Below are 18,636 nucleotides of genomic sequence, written 5' to 3'. Positions count from 1 at the left end.
CTTACCTATGATGTAGAAATAATAGTGCTTTTTAATTGTATTTATTTATTTATTTATTTATTTTGCTTTTTAGGGCCACACCTGTGGCATATGGAAGTTGCCAGGCTAGGTTTCAAATTCCAGCTGCAGCTGCCAACCTACACCATAGCCACAGCAATGCAGGATACTTAACCCACTGAGCGAGGCCAGGGATGGAACCTGAGTCCTCATGGTTACTTAGTCAGGTTCATTATTGCTGAGCCACAATGGGAACTCCAGATAGTGCTAATGAAACTTAAGTAATGGCTTAATGGGATTTACATTCTGAGTAGCCACAGAACCATTTTTAAAGACAACCTTCTCACTCCTTACAATGTCAATGTTAAATGTTTGAATATGCCCCAAACCTTCCTAGCATCCCAGAGATTTTACTCTGGAAACGAGCTAACTCTTCTTTTTAGCTTGACTTCCACAACACTGTTCCTGACATGACGATGGTGATGATGATGATTTTTTTAAGGTTCCTTTAATTAAAAAATGACTTACTTCAGTCTTTAAGGTCTTCATTTCTTGGGTTCTAAGAAGAAGAGTAAGATCTCATTTTAGGAGTTCCCATCGTGGCACAAAGGAGACGAATCCAACTGGGAACCATGCGGTTGCAGGTTCAATCCCTGGCCTCGCTCAGTGGGTTAAGGCTCTGGCCTTGCCGTGAGCTGTGTCGTAGGTCGTAGATGCGCCTCAGATCTGGCGGTGCTGTGGCTCTGGCGTAGGCTGTCAACTATAGCTCTGATTAGACCCGTAGCCCGGGAACCTCTGTATGCCACAAGTGCAGTCCTAAAAAGACAAAAGACAAATGACAAAAAAAAAAAAAAAAAAAAAAAAAAAAAAATCTCATTTTGTTTTTTAAAAATTCTTCATCCTTTATTACAGCATTTGATCTTTTATGTCAGTGAGGTAAAAATATAAGGTGAGGCTTTCCTTTTCACCCATGTGGAAATGAAGTCAGTGAGAAGTTGCTTCAAACCGCAATGCTAGAACATAGTTCCTGACCCATTGGCTACCAGTGAGTCGGAAAAGGCTCAAAGGATGACCTGATAAGCCTTTCTTCTGAACCCTAAGCCCTTCTCTCATCCCATTGAAAAGCATTCACTTACTGGGGTGGCTCTATGTTCAGTTACAAGCAGCCGGCCTCCTCTGAGGACAGCCCTGGCTGTTGGGTAGCTCTGAGATGACAACACATACGTGAAAAATGTTAGTCATTGTAGGAGTTCTTGTAGCGCAGGGGAAACGAATCCGACTAGTATCCATGAGAATGTGGATTTGATCCCTGGCCTCGTTCAGTGGGTCAGGCATCTGGTATTGCCTTGAGATGTGGTGTAGGTCACAGTCAAGGCTCATATTCCGTGTTGCTGTGGCTGTGGCATAGGCTGTGGCTATAGCTCTGATTGGATCCCCAGCCTGGGAACTTCTATATGCCACGCGGGTGTATAAAAAGGAAAAAAAAATTAGTCATTGTAATAAATTTTAAAAATTTAGTCAAAAAAAATTTTAATGTAAATATACTTTAATATTTTTTAAAAATGAGTCACACCTCCTCAAATATACTAAAGTTCTGCCTGCTAACCAGACATGCACTTCAGTGTCCACATGACAGAGTAAAAAATGATGTATTTGGTCTTTTTCCTGGTTCCTCAAATCCTTCTTAAAAGAGACAAGTGTACTTTGTATGCTAATGAGGTGACTCAAGGCAAATACAGGGAGGACCAGCCTGGAGAGCCTCAGGCCAGGGAGACCTGTTGACAGAGATACCAACCATGTGATTAGAGGGTTAGAACGCTCAGCCCACCCTCTGACCTCCAGTTCAGTCACCAATAGCCAATGACTTAATCACACCTGTGTTGTGAAGCTTCCATCAGACTCTGAACAAGGAGGCTAAGGGAGCTTCTGTTGTAGTGACTGTGTGGATATGTTGGAAGGGCGGTGGACCTGGAGAGGGCAGGGAAGCTCTGTGCTACACACTCCCTCCCCACACCTTCCCTTTTGCATGTCTTCCATTTGGTGATAATCTTGAGTTATATCTTTTTATCATAAAAACTGTAATAGTATAATACTTTTCCAAGTTCAGTGAGTCATCCTAGCAAATTATAGAAAATAAATGAGGAGCAGGGGAGTGCCTGAGAACCTCTGCATTTATAGTTGGTTGTGAAACTGGCAGCACTTATGACTTGAATCTAGCCAGCACCCAAATAGGGACTTGAACCCACGTGCCAGGACTCAAACCCAGGCGAAACCCAGGTTGGGACTTGAACCCACAGTTTTTAAATTAGAATCACTCACCCATGCCTGGACTTCCTGAGGTTCAGGTTCTTCATGCCTCTGCGCAATAGGAATTCAGCCAGAGACAAAGTGATAGGCAAGAAATTGAGTTATTAAGCTAGGACACTTGTGAGACATGCAAGCGAGCAAGGAAGGAGTCTCTGCCCTGAAGATCTGGTGGGCTACTGTTTTATAATACAAGAGGAGTGGGGGTGGGAAAAGACAACCTCTTCTTCTCTCTTCTGATAGTAGCTCTTCCTTGGTATCCAGTAAGAGAGTATTTGACCCTGTTATGGTTCATATTCAAATCACCAGAAGGGTGTCGTTAAACTCCTGCCCAGTTCAAGTTCAACTCTGAACTTGAATACAGGCCTCACCCCATCCCCCATCCCATAACCTGAGGTATATCTCACGCCTCCACTAGTCACGCAAGCCTGCCTTGTTCTAAGTAGGGTGTTTTTTTTGGGGGGGGGCTTGTCTTTTTAGGGCGACACCCAGGGAACATGGAGGTTCCCAGGCTAGGGATCGAATTGAAGTTATAGCTGTTGGCCTTCACCACAGCCATAGCCACACAAGATCTGAGGTGAATCTGTGACCTACACCACAGCTCACTGCAAGGCAGATCCTTAACCCACTGAGTGAGGCCAGGGATCAAACCTTTGCCCTCATGAGCACTAGTCAGATTCATTTCTGCTGAGCCCTGATGGGAACTCCAAGCCTGGCTCATTCTGATGGGCCTCTTGAGCAGTTATTAACGGCGATTTCCCAAAGTCCCATAGGTTTTCCTCTCTGTCTGTGGTTCCCTCCTGGGACTTGGTTCCGTCCTGGGACTCCTACAACTACCTGTGTAACCATCCTACTCCATCTCTATCATTGGGAAGTATGGGTGATCTCTGGGACTTGTGACTGGCCCCTGAAGTGAGGGCGATCTTATGGGACTGAGTCCTTAAACCCGTGGGGTCTGCACTAACTCCAGGCAGTCTCAGAATTGAAGTGAATTGGGAGACATCCCGCTGATGCTGCGGAATTGATAGGTTCTGGAATGATGTATTTGGAAAAACCAAATAATCCAACTATGTCTCTTCCCAGTGTTTGCCTTGTGTTTTTTGTTATGTGGGAGTTCCTCAGGTTTTTATTTCTCTTTTTTTCTAGGTATTTCTGAAATTTTACACGTGTGTATAATAAAGTTTGATCAGATTTAATCCTAATATTTTAAATATGTGATTTTATTCAATGATGCATCAACATATTAAATTTAAATATTAATTTAAAAATATAGTATACCTATCTGCCATCCTATCCATCTATCCATCCATCCAGAATGCTTAAGTCTGTTCCCCTGGTTTTAGCCATATGTGGATTACTTGTGATTTGCACTAGGGAAGAATGTACACAAAAAAAGCAGTCTTTATGTGAAAACTACATCCATGTACTTAAATTTTGTTACTGACAGGTAGGTGGGGGTTGCAAAAACAAAATGATAATTTCTGTAATTAATAATTTCTGTATAGCTAAATGGTTGAAAACAAAGTCTGGAATTAAACTGCCTGAATTCAAATTCTGGCATCACCACTTTTTGGTTGTTTGACTTTTATTTCATCCTCTCAGCTCTAGTTTCCTCATCTGTAAAACAGATAATCATAATGCCTATTTCACTATTTTCTTGTGAGAATTTAACGTAACAAATTAATTAATGGGATACACTTAAGACAGTACCTGACATACATAAACACTCAGTAAAATTTAGCTGCTACAATTGCCATTATAACAACCAGGGCTATTACAACTATTACTACTACTATTATAGTAATAATCGGAACTTAACTTGTATTATGAAGTGGTTCTATGGCTTATAAACACTCCGATCACGTATTTACTTAATAAAATGATTTTATGTGCTCAAAGCCTTTTTTTTTTTTTTTTAACGAGAAAAGTTTCATAGTTTAAGGAAGTAACTGAACCACCTGTAAGATTTCTCTGGAAATCATAAAGGAAATGCTAATGAGACTTAGAGAAGTTAGGTAGACCAGGAGAGGGAAAGGAATCTCATTTTGTAATGCAGATAGATAGCTGAGAGAAGCAAAAACCATTTGGAAATGAGAAGAGTCAATGAATCCCAGAGGCCTGCTCAAATAGTTGTCTTGGGTATGAATAACAGACATAAAAATGAAAGAGCATAGCCTAGAAAATAGGCATGGTTACCGCCATGAGCAGCCTGCAGCAAGCTATTGGGCATGTAAGTTACATAGATTGAATTTATTAATACACTCAAGGCTACCATAGTAGAAATATTTCATGTACTCTATTATCTGAGTTACTGTCTCAAACTTAAGGATCTACGAAAGGGGAAACATGGGTATAAAAAAACTAGGAGGAAAATATGCACCAATATAACTTGAAAATGGCTTCACAACAGGGGGAGCCAGAGGTTAAAGTCTCATCATCACTCTTCAGACACAAACAACTTTTATATGTCGCTCTCTGAAGGGTTCAGGCATTGGACTCATTCGTCATTGTAACTGAGAATTGGCTTATTCTAATTGTGATTATAATGTGTTTATAAGATTTTTATGAACAGTTATTAGTATTTTAGAATAGAAATTATTATTTTATGTACAACCAGTTTAAAAAAAAAAAAGCAAAAAACTCCATATTCTTATACAGCTTTATTTTTCATGCCTCCTTTCTATTGCATTCTGTTGAACCTAGGTGGTAACTCTCATTTTTGTTTCAAAATTTATGTAACTCAGTCCCATTTTTTGGGGCATTCAGGTTACTTCCAAAGATATTCTTATCCCTACATATGAAACCTGACTTGCACCCATTTCTCAGGATTAATTTGAAGCCCCCAAATCATAGAGTATGTAAAATTATTATTTGCATTTTAAAAAATATTCTGTATATTTCATGTTAATGGGAATGAATGAATTGTTTTTTAATTAAAATTCTAAACCTATATCAAATATCAACTAACAAATATCAAATAAATTTCAAATATCCCAAATTTGGTTTTAACCACTCTTATCTCCTTTATATAGCATTAATTGTTTTGCCTGATGTCCTCTAAAGGAGACTAGGCAAAGATTTTAAGCAGTGACTCATCCTGTTTGAGTGACCAGAATTCTGATAGTGCCTTTGTGCCCTACATTACTATTTTTTCATGTCAACTGTGAGATGAAGAAGGAAAATCTTTATTAATTAATAAACACAAATTGTCCTCAGAGTACCAGTAAAGAAAGTTGGCCATTTGTTCCACTTGGTACTCAGATCATCTCTGATAGCTTTGCATTCCTTTAGCGAAAGAGCTTGAACAAGAGAGCACGCCTTCCCCATCTTGCCCATGTGCTCATCATTCCCTCTCAAAAGACTGTGATTTTGAGAAATGCTCAAATTATATTGAAATAGATTTAATTTTAAAAACATAGTGTTTCTTTGCCTTCTTTTTCTGAGTAGACTATTTTGTAAAGTTTGTAGAAAGGTCAAGAACTCTAAACAAAATGTATTTCTTAAATATGATTTGTTCACATGAGGTTTTCCTAAATTTCATTTTCTGTTTTAAAGAAACTTTTGTGAAATTTTCTTCATTTCTGGACTTGAAAGCTTTCTAAAAATTTTAGCACAATTTACCTTTTATTATAGTGGACATTCATTATTATTGTAAGGTTTTTCACAAATGTTTTCTTTCTAGGGTGTTTTACTTTTTTATATTATAATTTTGTCCTTTCAAGGCATATAATATTCTCTCTTTTAGTTTCTGTAGAAACGCTGGAAAAGAATTTGAAGCAGATGGGAAGGCAGCTTCAACAGCTTGAGAAAGATTTGAAAATCTTTCCTCCTCCTGAGGACTTGCATGATAAGTTTGTGACAAAGATGTCCATATCCTTTGATATCTAAATAACTTAAGTCACTAGTCAGGAGTACAATTTACGTAATGTTTTAAGTATACTTGCATAACCAGAAATTGTTCTGTAGTGCCAAATTAGAGAAGGTTTAACGTTGGCCTTCTTGCAAGGAAATTTATCAAGGATTTTCCTTATCACAAATAATACAGAAGTATATTCTATTGAATTCAATCCTTTCTTCCTTTTTATCAATATGAATAATATGTTCTTTCATCTTTTCCCTTCCATATGCCCTCTTTCCTGCTGACGTTCATGGTAAATTGAAAGAATAAGAACACTCATTTTGAGGAAGTTTGAATCTAATGTCATGTTGTGATTTAGATACTTTTAAAATGTTTTAGGAAGCAGATAAAGACTTTATATCTATATAAATTTATATAGCATGATAGGTCAGCTTAATTTCAAGACTTGGCATGTATTAATAAACTCATGTTGGAGAAACTTTGAAATCTCCTTTAGAAATACTACATGGTTCCAAAATCAAAATCAAATTTCTCAGAGTCACTGCTTATGTAGGTAGTCTTCAGATCCAAAATAAAATTGACAAATGTGTATGTGTGTGTATGTGTGTGTGTGTGTATAGTATATGTGTGGTTAATGGGACTGAATGTTAATGGGAGTGAATGAATTGTTTTTTAATTAAAATTCTAAACCCATATCAAATATCAACTAACAAATATCAAATAAATTTCAAATATCCCAAATTTGGTTTTAACCACTCTTATCTCCTTTATATATCATTAATTGTTTTGCCTGATGTCCTCTGAAAGTGACCAGGCAAAGATTTTAAGCAGTGACTCATCCTGTTGGGTGGCCAGAATTCTGATAGTGCCTTTGTGCTATATTAATATATATATAGTATGTGTGTGGTTATATATACACATGTATACATAAAAACTAAAGGTATTAGGATTGTGTCCTACTTAATTTAAGGTTCCTTTGAATTCAGTTATCTTTGGTTTTACTAACTTTGTTGCTTAATCTCTAATGAGTAATTGAAGTAATAAACTTTTCTTTTTTAATTTCCAGAAACTAATGTTAAGTTGCTTTCCAAACCGTTCTCTGAAATTAGAGACTGATATCTTTTGTGTTATAATAAAGTATTACTACGATGCATTATTAAAATCCCATATGGACTTCAGAATTCTGCATGAAAGGATAACCCACTTCCAAATGAGCACTTATAAATAGATGCTCCTAATATTTTATTTTAAACTGAGATACTTGAAATAAAATGAAATAAAACTACTTTTCCTCTATCTATTCTCCCTTGAGATTTGACAAATCATAAAATTATTATTTGGCTTGTCATGGATTTTATTGTACTATATGCTTTCAGCTTAATTGTGAATTAGTTCAGTTTTAGCTTTCTTCTCCGTATCTTTTGGGAAATATCATAAAAATGTACTCCAGCAACAATCAATTCAAGCTAATGTGTTTATTTCCTTTCATATCTTTCCTACTCACCCAGTTTCGTCTTTTATTAGACAGAATGCCTTTATCACTACATTTGAGAAGTTTGGCTTTTTTAAAACTAAGTCTGTGTTTATCCATCAAATATGTGTTTACAGCACCTTCTCATTCGGCAAAGTATGCTTTTTAAGGCTAAATTTGTTATTGCAGATTTATATCCGTTTTTTCATTCTTAGCTTCTCCCCCTTCATTTTGTCATGTTAAAATATTCATATGTGACAATACATGTAAGGATAACTTGATCCCCTTGCTGTACAGTGGGAAAATTAAAAAAAGAAAGAAAAAAAAAAGAAAATCAGGAGTTAGATGGAAATGCTCATTATTGCTGTTAATACTCAACATTTTTGAAATTATAACAAATGTTATAGATCATTTGAGAAAATGCTGGAAAAGAGAGATTAAATCATCTCTTTTTTATTGATTGAAAAAAAAAAAAGAATCATTGAGGTACTTATTATTGTTCCCTATAGTTCAAAAGCATTTTAGAAAAGGTTTTGCTTGCATACAGTTTCTTGCATACAGTTTCTTACAAGAAACTGTGAGTGTACTAACATAGGACCTGAGATAAATTCCTGAGCTGAGAATAAAGGTGGTAGAATTATGCTTGGCAGACAATCTCAGGACCCATCCATACTTGTGTTCTTCTTACGACACAGAAGCTGAATGATGTTGGCTTCTTGAAAGGTATGCAGCTCATAAAAGGCAACCAGCAGGAAATCAGAAACAGGAAGGATGAGGCTTTGTTGGAAACAATTTTTCATTCTGAGTACAATTATACTCCATGGACAAGAAAGCTACTACATCCTGTCGCTAAATATCACAACCTAGAAGCCTCTAATGAACTGATTAACATTCATGTGTCTCTTGGAAGTCAGATATATGAACAGTTGGTGCACTTTGCTATTGACAAAGCTTATAATCATAAATATTCTTTGCTGAGATTAGATTGCACGCGTTTGCTTTTCATCTTGGTTAGACATACTAGTTTCAGAGTAATTAAATTCATTCATTGCAAAGCTTTGTTTACTTTAATTAGGACTGACAAGTCAGATTTTGAATATTAAATGCATTTTACAGATCTTAGTAAAATGGCAAATTTTGAACTTCTTACATCTTTGAAAGTGGAAGAGTTTGGAAGCTAAATTCACAATGAATAAAATGTATTTAAAATTTGGGTTATTAACACTGAAACTTTGTTTATGATTTAAGTATTAGTGCTTATTAGTCGAAGCACATAACAAATGTTTGGTTCATCAACCAATTCTGAAAGAATATGTGTTATCTAAGCTGTTAAGGATGGATTTTTACAAGTAGATATTTCATATAAACAGTCATGATTTAGTGAACTATTAAATAATCTATTAATTAAGTTGCTTTAATTTATAGTGATGCAATTTTGTTATAGTTTCATGAAATGAAATTTCATGTAAAGCATTCAACTGTAGTATATTGTATTTTCATTCTCCCAATACTTGTTTTCTTTATATATACTTCTTAATATTAAAAAAGCACATTTTATGCATTCTTTAAAAGACATGTACAGTCATTTCATATACATCACATTGACTTTTTAACTGATAATTATGTTACTTCTTAATTGCTAAGCCTAGTCAAAAATATAAATAGAGTTGAATAGCTTCACTGCAAATATTTGCTTGAAAAATGCGTAACGTAATTTTGAGATGGGGTCATCAACATTGTTATATATGAAGTGATATATGTAAGGTGAACATACTTATTAAATTCTCATCAGTGAAAATATTAGGAAAATGCCAGGATTTGTGTCATGTTGTGCCTGTTCCTTTCTCTTGATCTTTAAATTCCGGAATATTTCTTATTTTAAAGAAAATAACTCCTAGAGTATCACCCTTGAAAGGTTCCTTGCACAAGTCTTTACCTTTCTTTTTTCCTTATTCTCCCTCCCTCCCAAGTCTCTTAGAACAAAAATCATTTTGCTACACATTTCTATATTTTTGTATTTGTCACACAACTTACATGACAAGTTATTTGACTCCCATTTTATAGTCTTTAAATTTCTTCATTGCAATCCTGCTTCATTTTCACTCTTCCTTTTTTGTTGTTCCACTGTGTAACAATATTTTAGGCACTTCTGAAATTACTACATAGATGTTAAAACTATCCCAATAAATTCCTTGAGAGAAGGAGTGAAATCTTACTTACCTGTCTATTACATATTGCATAAGGCACAGCATTTTTCAGGTAAAGGAATTTAGTATTTTTTTTTTTAATTGAACTGTGGTTAGGAAGTAAAATAGAAAAGTAGTAGTAAATGTGAACTTGTATGGTCCATACATGGTCCATTTGCAAGAGTGGGAAGCTGGGTGATTGATTTTTAAGGGCAGATTTTTGTCTCTTGGTCTTCTTTCTTCCCTTTTTTTCGGCTTTCTCTCTCACCTGTTTTCCATTTAATCCATTCTTAAACTTTTAAGACTCGAGTTAGTAGGTCCCTGGTGGCTTAGCACTTAAGGATTCAACATTGTCACTGCTTTGGGGCGAGTTTGATCCCTGGCCTGGGAACTTAAGTTTAAAATATCCTGCTCCTCATCCTCTGTGAATCCTCGAGTCTTTAATGATCTTTTCCTTCTCTAGAGTCTTAACACTGAAAGCAGGGGCTACAAAGCATCCTGCTCATGGCTGTTTTACCAGCAGTCACGTCCCCTTCTCAGCTGGAACTTCCCTGACTACCCAGCATAAATTAGCCTCTGTCACTTATACAGCATCAAAGAGTTTTATTTTCTTCACCACACTTACCTCTCTCTGAATCTCTCATTCATTTACTTCTTTATTCTCTGTCACCACACTCTAGAATTCATGTTTCCTGAAAGTGGGGACTTTGCTTACCTTGTTAACTACTGTTTTCCCTCATGCCCAGGAGAGGGGAAATCAAGGGTCCACTGGATATTTATAGATTCACTGCCCACCTGCCTGCTTGACTGGCCAGATCCTGGGTACTTAAGAAGATCCATAAAAGATATTAGACATATAGGAGTGATTGAAACTTGTCCACATAAGATGGTTAATAGAAGTAATAGACATCCTCAGTGGGGGAAGTACAATAATGAGGGCAAAATGTGGAAATGAATATAGAATATATTTGTGCTAGATGGGTTGGGAATGAGCAGTACTTTTTGACCAGGAGTTAAATCCCATATCTCAGTCTGGCTACTTAGTTGGCCCACACTAAACATTTGTGGTTCAGTTGTGTGAACACAAATCTGGTTGTCATGTAGAAAACCAGTGAAATGAGAAAATTACAGTGGTTCAGGTAGAAAATTTTCAAAATTTGGCCCTAATCCTGGTGAAGAAAGGAAAATAGATTTCACAATAATATCAGGTAATTGGATATGTATCAGCATTTCTGTAATGAATTTTGTCATCTTTATTTTGTTGAATAAGCTCACCTATTTCCCTAAAGATCTTTACAAATAGAGGATTTGATGCTGGGAAAAAATAAAGCCTACCAACATAGACATTTACTTCTAACTGGGGTTTAACAATTGACACAAGAACACCTGTGTTTGTTTTTGCTTTTTGGATGATGATGGCTTTTATGTGAATATTGCCTCATCCCTTAATGAGAGAGTAGCCCATCAGTAGTGATGTAGAGTGCCTCATTAATGTAACCATTTATTCCATTCTAGTAGAGAATCATTTTAAACTTCTGAGAATTTATTTGGCTATTTCCAAAACTGTTTCAGTTCAGTGACAATTTTACCATTTTTGTGGGTAATCCCACTTATTCAAAGCTCCACTTCATTTGGGGAGCAATTTGTTTTATAGATTACAATAAGAAAATTACTTTATAAAGATCTCTGGCTTTTAAAACAAGACCATGTATTTTCCATGGTTTTGGCTCTTGGTCTTCTTTCCCATCATGTCGTTTAATAGAGTTACAGTTTTTATTAAGCATGCCTATGCATATTTCTGATATTTCATTAACTTGTGATTCTTATCTGAAACCTAAAAAGTGTTATTGATAATATAGCTTTATTTTTACCTACTTACTAAACTTATTCCTATGAATGGACATATTCCCAGGTACTAGAATAAAATTACTACTATCTGTGGAGTGCCCATTATTAAAACTCAAAGGGTTAGAAGCAGTGATAGGGAAAAAAGAGGAGTAGCTATAGAACCATATAATTAGAAACACCCAGCAAAGTAGTGTGACCCATAGGAATACTGTTACTTCTGAACATTACATCCAAATTGTGTGTTTATGTGTGTGAGTGAATGTGTATACATGCGGTTTTATGAGTAGAAGTTCCTTGACTTATATCAGACTTTTTGAGGAAGTCTGTGACCCTTCCCACTGAAGTTTAAGAGTGATGATAGTTGGGTAAAACAAGTCATTGGCACCAATGTAATTGCAGATGATTAGATTTAGTACAGCCTCTAGAGGAGGGGCTGACAGTCACAGGAGACCATTCCCCAAAATGTGGCAAGAGCAAAACACTACTAGGAGATCAGCCTAGCAAGGCACACTCATCACTTCATCACAGAAAGTACAATGGACTACAGGTGCTGTGTTTACAGTGAAACAAACTCATAGTTGTTGAGATTAGAGAAGGTGGCTTCATGGAAGAGGATGATGAGTTCGGACAAGCAAAGGCAGAGAAAAATTTCTCTTTTAGACAGGAGTTAAGGATATATAAATAATCCATGTGGGTAGATTCTCTAACTGGGACATAAATTTTAGGTGCGTGTTAGATTGAATAGATAAACCAGTGCTGATTTCTTAACTTGCTAGGTAAATGAAGGAATGCTTACTGCACATCATAAATGAATTGCCATATGTTTCATTTAATGATAGTTTCTTCATGCATTTCAAAAGTGATTTTTATTTATATTAATTCACTTTACCTACAGCATTTTCACAAAGCAGATATTTCACAAGACAATATATATGGAAACTTGTCATGTGTGACTGTATTATTATAATTTCTTGTGATTTGACTACTATACAAAATCTTCTGTTCATTCAAGGATTAAAAAAGATGAGGAGTTCCTGTCAGGACTCAGTGGATACGAATCTGACTAGCAGCCATGAGGATGCAGGTTCGATTCCTGGCCTCTCTCAGTGGGTTAAGGATCCAGTGTTGCCGTGAGCTGTGGTGTAGGTCACAGACACAGCTCAGATCTGGCATTGCTGTGCCTGTGGCATAGGCCAGCAGCTATAGCTCCAATTCGACCCCTAGCCTGGGAACCTCCATATGCCATGGGTGCAGCCCTAAAAAGACAAAAAAGTAAAAATAAAAATAAAAAAGATGATACCTCATCTAAATGCACTGTTACTGTTATCCTTTAGAGTCTTAGAAACTATGAGGAGGCATTTTGCTATTCAAATTAATATAAATTAGCCAAAGATCTATAGATTTTCTAAGCTCATTAAAAAGAAAAATTCAGCTCTCACGTCTGAAACCCTTACATTCTAGAAGACTGTCTCTTTAACTAGACAGAGCATAGTATGAAAACAAACAAACAGAAAATAGAAGGCAGTAGGTAATGTGTGGATTGACCAAAGCCATGGATACAGGTGAGTTGTGATTGATTGGGAAGCCTTGGGTCCTTGGAGGGAGGCTGGGTTCTAGTTACTAGACTTCTTCTCTGCCCCCTGGTTCACCTTGTATCTGTCAGCACTGCTACTGCTTTCTTGGTCTTTTGTTCTTATTCTCAAAACAAAGGGCTTGGATCAGTTTCCTTCCTTCATCCTCCACTAGAGAATGTTGTACCAGAGGAACTGTTATCTTTTTGAAATTGTGGAAAATTTCTCTTTTTAGATATTAACATTTAAAAAATTTCTTTGTCCTGGCCCGAGTCTAGTTCTTATTTTGTTATTGACTTAAAAATGTGCTAATATCCATTTATCCTTTTCTTTTAGGGACAATAAGATGACTTCAGTAAGTTTAATTCTGTGTATTCCATTTCTTTAACTATCCTGGTTTATAGGAGCCATAGATAATTATGACAGATGCTCTAACAGAGTCATCTTTTCAGAATGTGCTGTGGGGATTTTTGGTCTGGCTGCAATAGCAATTTATCGCACCACAAAGGAAATTCCATGGTTTGTTTAGAAGACGTGTTCTAATGCCACCACCTTATTCACAGAAATTTAGTCTTCTCAGTCTCAGTGTGCTTTGAACTTATTGTCATAAATGAGAAAAGAATATTTCTCTGTGTGTGTATAATCCTAATTTTATATCTTGTAATGTATAGAAGAAACCATATATTTTCCAAAGGAGAAGTTAAAACATGAGTTTACTTTCATAAGAAATTTTTAATGTAACTCAAGTAAATTTATTGCTTTTAGAACCTTAAATAATATTTAAATTGAATAAGTGGGCAATAATAAGACCAAATGGGGAGTTCCCCTTGTTGCACAATGCAAAAAATCTGACTAGTATCCATGAGGATTCAGGTTTGATTTTTGCCCTTGTTCAGTGGGTTGGGCATCCTGTGTTGCTGTGGCTCAGCTCCAATTCAAGCCCTACCCTGGGAACTTCCATATGCCTCTGATGCGGACCTAAAAAGCATAAAAGAAAAGAAAAAAAAGACCAAATATTTATATATACTACTAAACGCCATTCATTTTTCCCCAGAACTTTACGTGTATTAACTCATTAGTCCCCACAACAGCCCTATAAGATAGGTGATGTAATTATTATCATTTTTGTTATTATTATTCCCATTTTATAGGTGAGGAAATTGTGGCACAGAAAGATGAAGGCATTTGTCCACAGGGACAGTACTACCAAGTGTGCAAGGGAGAAAATGATCCTCTTAAGTACCATGCAAAATGCCTGGGTCATTAATTTCAATATCACTATAATTTTAAATCATATTGCATGATCTGAGTAAGACAGGCAAACTGGAAGAAAATTTCCTTGATCTCAATTATAAAGTGGAAATATTAAATATACAGTTAGCTTTTCTGATAACTTTTTCCAACGGTAGTTAGGAACTACACTGAAGATTTTATTCCTGTACAGTGTAGATTGACTACACTGAAGATTTCATTCCTGTACAGTGTAGATTGACTCTAATGCCTATTAGAGCTAATTTTGGCATTTTGGAAATAGGTAATAGTGGCTAAGAATTAAAGCAGCCATTGGGCTTACAGAATTTTTTCCCCTGAAAGATTACTCTGTAAATTTCAGAATACCTTAACTGTAATATACAGCTTTGTTATCAGTGCAAAAGAACAACATGAGAAACTTTCAAAATTACATGAAAACATGGACAAGTCATACCAGAGCATAATGCAGTACTATGCCATCGACATGAAGAAGGTGTCTGTGGAAGACTTTTTGACTGACTTGAATAACTTCAGAACCATGTTTATGGTATGTCAAAATTTTTACAAAGTACTAGTATCTATACTACTTCATCTATTATTACTCCTATTTCAATGCTTCATTCTACTGTCATCTGTGGGAAAACCTACCTTTTCTGATGTTGAAAGTTGGCTTGAAAATTTTCAGATTTTTAAATCTATTGAAAAATGTGTGTTTTGTTCTCTTTTTGGCCTTCCCAACATAAAGCTGTAATCAGAAATTTTGATTGAAAAGGTGACAAATTCTGAAGTTTTTCATAAAGACTCCCCTCTTGGCTGATTACAAAGCACTTTTGTAATAAGTTTTTGGCTATGAATTTGTTTCTTTATACTTAAGATCAATTTGTATTTTTGTGGTATAATTTTACCAAATTCTGTGCAGCTCTTATGAAGCTTTTTCTCCTCTTTTCTTTTCTTAATGCATTGTACAATAAGCTACCTGCGATTTGCCTTTGAATGGATTTTCCATTCCTAGGGTTTCCTTTAGATACTTTAATAGAGAGGTCAGGTCTCTGATGTGGAATCCTTTCATTTAGGCATTAAAAAGATCTTTTGAAAAGTATTAGCTGATTAGATGGGGGAAAAAAACCACACACATATTAAAGTGAGAAAGCATTGTTGCCTCCCTAGGGAAACTGGTGATACATTTCTGCAATGAAAAATTATGTTATTCTTAATAGACGGGTAAGTAAGTCAGTTTTGTGCTTCAGCAAATGTTTGTGGGGATTATAAAGTTTTGAGTTGTAAGAAAAAGAAGGTCTAGACGAGCTGGTTCTTTAATATCAGGAAAACTTTATTGCTGAATTTGACTTGGTTATAATCACTTGGTTGCGATTAGATAGTCTTTTAATAAAAATTCAATATTTTAAAGGAAAACTGGTCTACAATAAGCACATATTTGCTCACACCCCTAGTTTATTTCCTCCACAAATTCAAAGTGATTTCAATTTTTTTCATTACCAGAAATGAATTTGATAATTACATGTGTTATGTGAGTATTCGTGTGATATATAATATGCTATTCTAATTTTTGTTTTATGAGGCAACGTGGCTTAGTGGAAGTAGCAAAGCCTTTGCAGTTTGAGAGAGCTGGATTTAGATTCCACACTTAGTTACTGTGAACACTATTTAACCTTCCTGAGCTTAAAATTAAATTATATTAAAATCTTTAGAGTTTAGTATAAAAATCACTTTTTATCTAAATAATTCGGAGAGGAAATTTTCTTTAGACTAATCATGAGCCTGAAAGTGACAAAGGGAACTGTAATTTCACACACATATTTTTTTCCTCCTTTCTTTATGGTTGTACTGCTTGAACTTTAGATAATGTATCTTTAAAAAGAACACAGTGTCAAAACTGACAAATTATTGACAAATAAATGTCTGTTTTGTCCATGGCTTCTGATCTCTTAGGTTGCTATTTAATTCCATACTATTCACCTTTGGAAACTAGGTCAATTTCAGTGAGTTTTTATGAAAACATTTGGGATAGATATGAATGTTTAACATGTCGAAGATCTGTTCTAGAAAGCTACATTAATACAATAGGCAAGAAAATTTATGTTCTCTTTAAGAAAATACTGTTAAGATATATTTACATTGTTAAATATGTTTACATTGTTAAAATGTGTTTATACTGTTTCTTCATGCACTGTCGTTCCAGCAAATTTTAAGGTAGAGGAGACCCCTTTTGTATAAGGAGTCCGTCTGAGCACCGCTCTCATTCTACACCTGCCCTCCACTATGGCAGCTTTCCCTGGAATGTTTTCTCTCAAGTTCAGGCCACTCTGCTTGCTGTTTGCTCCCTGGGGAACTCCCTCCCTGTTTTGCCTGGCTAAGTTATGGTGCTCAATGTTCTGATTTCTATTCAGACTTTGCTTCATCTGGAAACATACGTTCCCATCTGTGGTGGGTAGCATTGTCTAATAGCTAACACATATACTGCCAACCAAATGCCAAGTGCTGTTCTCATTCATTTAATCCTTTTAACAACAGACAGATGTGGTACGTGTACTGTGATTATTCCCACTTAGAATAAGTGCAAGGCTTAGAGAGATTATGGCTTGCCTGTTGTTACACAGTTAGCAAGTGACTAAATGGAGATACTAACTCGGGGTCTCACCACTGTTACTAGGATTTCCCAACTAATTTGTGTAGATATAGCTGTTCTGCTTCTTTTTTTTTTTTTGGTCTTCTTTTTTTTTTTCTTTCTGAGGACCTTTGCGCAATAGCTAAGGAAGAAACATCTGTTCCAATTTGCTGCTTCAAGCCATGTGGACCAAAGGGGAAGGGTTTCATGATCTTGTAGCTTCCTCTGAAGAACACCTGTTCACTGTGGCAGCATTTGAACTCACCTCTGTTCCAGTTGGGGATTCTCAACTGGGAGTTAATTTGTTACTGTTGTTGTCTTAACAATCTATTATTGGTAGCCTGCTCATTGGGAATGGTTTCTATCTCTAACTACTGATCAACTTCCAAGAAATAGAGACTAAGTTTACATTGTAAATTTTTAGCTTTATTTATTTATTTACTGCCTTTTTGCCTTTTCTGGGGCCGCTCCCGCGGCATATGGAGGTTCCCAGTCTAGGGGTCTAATTGGAGCCGTGGCCACTGGCTACGCCAGAGCCACAGCAATGCGGGATCCGAGCCGCATCTGCAACCTATACCACAGCTCACGGCAATGCCAGATCCTTAACCCACTGAGCAAGGCCAGGGATCAAACCCGAAACCTGTGGTTCCTAGTCGGATTCATTAACCACTGCGCCAGGACGGGAACTCCTAGCTGTATTTTTATTATTATCTTCAACAAGATAAAACCAAATACACCTGCCACTGATGGAGCTGCTAAGATCCTACTTAGTCTTCACAGCATTTTTACGAGGTGTGGAGTGTTACCTGGAGGAAACTGTGGGCTAGAGAAAGGAACTCCATGCCTTGGCAGAGGCTCTTCAGAAGTAGAAGGGGCAGGATTAAATGGAGGCCTACCTGACTCTAAAGCCTGTACTTTAAAATTTTTTTTCAAAAGCGTTTTACTACATTTTTACTATTTGTGATTTTCACGTTTTTTACCTTATATCTCTATTGTAGAAATATTATATTATGTTGTTATACTGTACATATTTTCTCTACTTTATTCAATAATATCACTTGGTAGCTTGAAATCCACCGTAAAGGGGATATTGACACCATGGAAACCAGCAGATGTTTCACATCAGGGCTTGATATTTTTGTGTTGTTGTTGATTATCTAGACTTAAAATGATGGAGAAATGTTAATGGAGATTAAAAATATATTTATTTTATATTGCTTCTCAGAGAGTTTGTAAGAAAAGTTATGATGTGATATTTCAGAGTGTTTTTGAAAACTTACTAGAGGGAATCAAGGCATACTTTATTTCCTGCCACCTTGACAGGATAACTTTCTGTTTACATCGTAGAAAAATGTTTTCAGGTCTGGTTCTATTTCAAAGCATAAAATAACCTCTTTTAAAATTAGAGGCCTATTCATGGAAAGCCTTGTGGCTGGAGTGAGGTTAAGGTGAGGGCTAGAGAGCCAGCACCTCTCAGTAATAGATTTTTATCTCCTGTAGGATTCATGTGAGGCATAAAGTTC

The 18,636-nt window shown here is 36.1% G+C and overlaps 1 protein-coding gene across 2 annotated transcripts in view; it reads left to right on the top strand.

Moving 5' to 3' along the window:
* DIAPH3 (diaphanous related formin 3) overlaps positions 1-18,636 on the top strand; it is a 502,120-nt gene that overhangs the window by 317,113 nt on the left and 166,371 nt on the right. For both annotated transcript variants that reach the window (XM_021065648.1, XM_021065649.1), the window contains 2 exons: positions 6,047-6,171; positions 14,870-15,034. In XM_021065648.1, the coding sequence (XP_020921307.1) occupies positions 6,047-6,171; positions 14,870-15,034 (290 nt within the window). The remainder of the gene's footprint in view (positions 1-6,046; positions 6,172-14,869; positions 15,035-18,636) is intronic.

The sequence above is a fragment of the Sus scrofa genome, chromosome 11 (genome assembly GCF_000003025.6).
Source record: "Sus scrofa isolate TJ Tabasco breed Duroc chromosome 11, Sscrofa11.1, whole genome shotgun sequence".
In the NCBI taxonomy this organism is placed as follows: Eukaryota; Metazoa; Chordata; class Mammalia; order Artiodactyla; family Suidae; genus Sus; species Sus scrofa.
The sequence above is the reverse complement of the archived record's forward strand: the minus strand, read 5'-3'. Positions and strand labels throughout refer to the sequence as shown.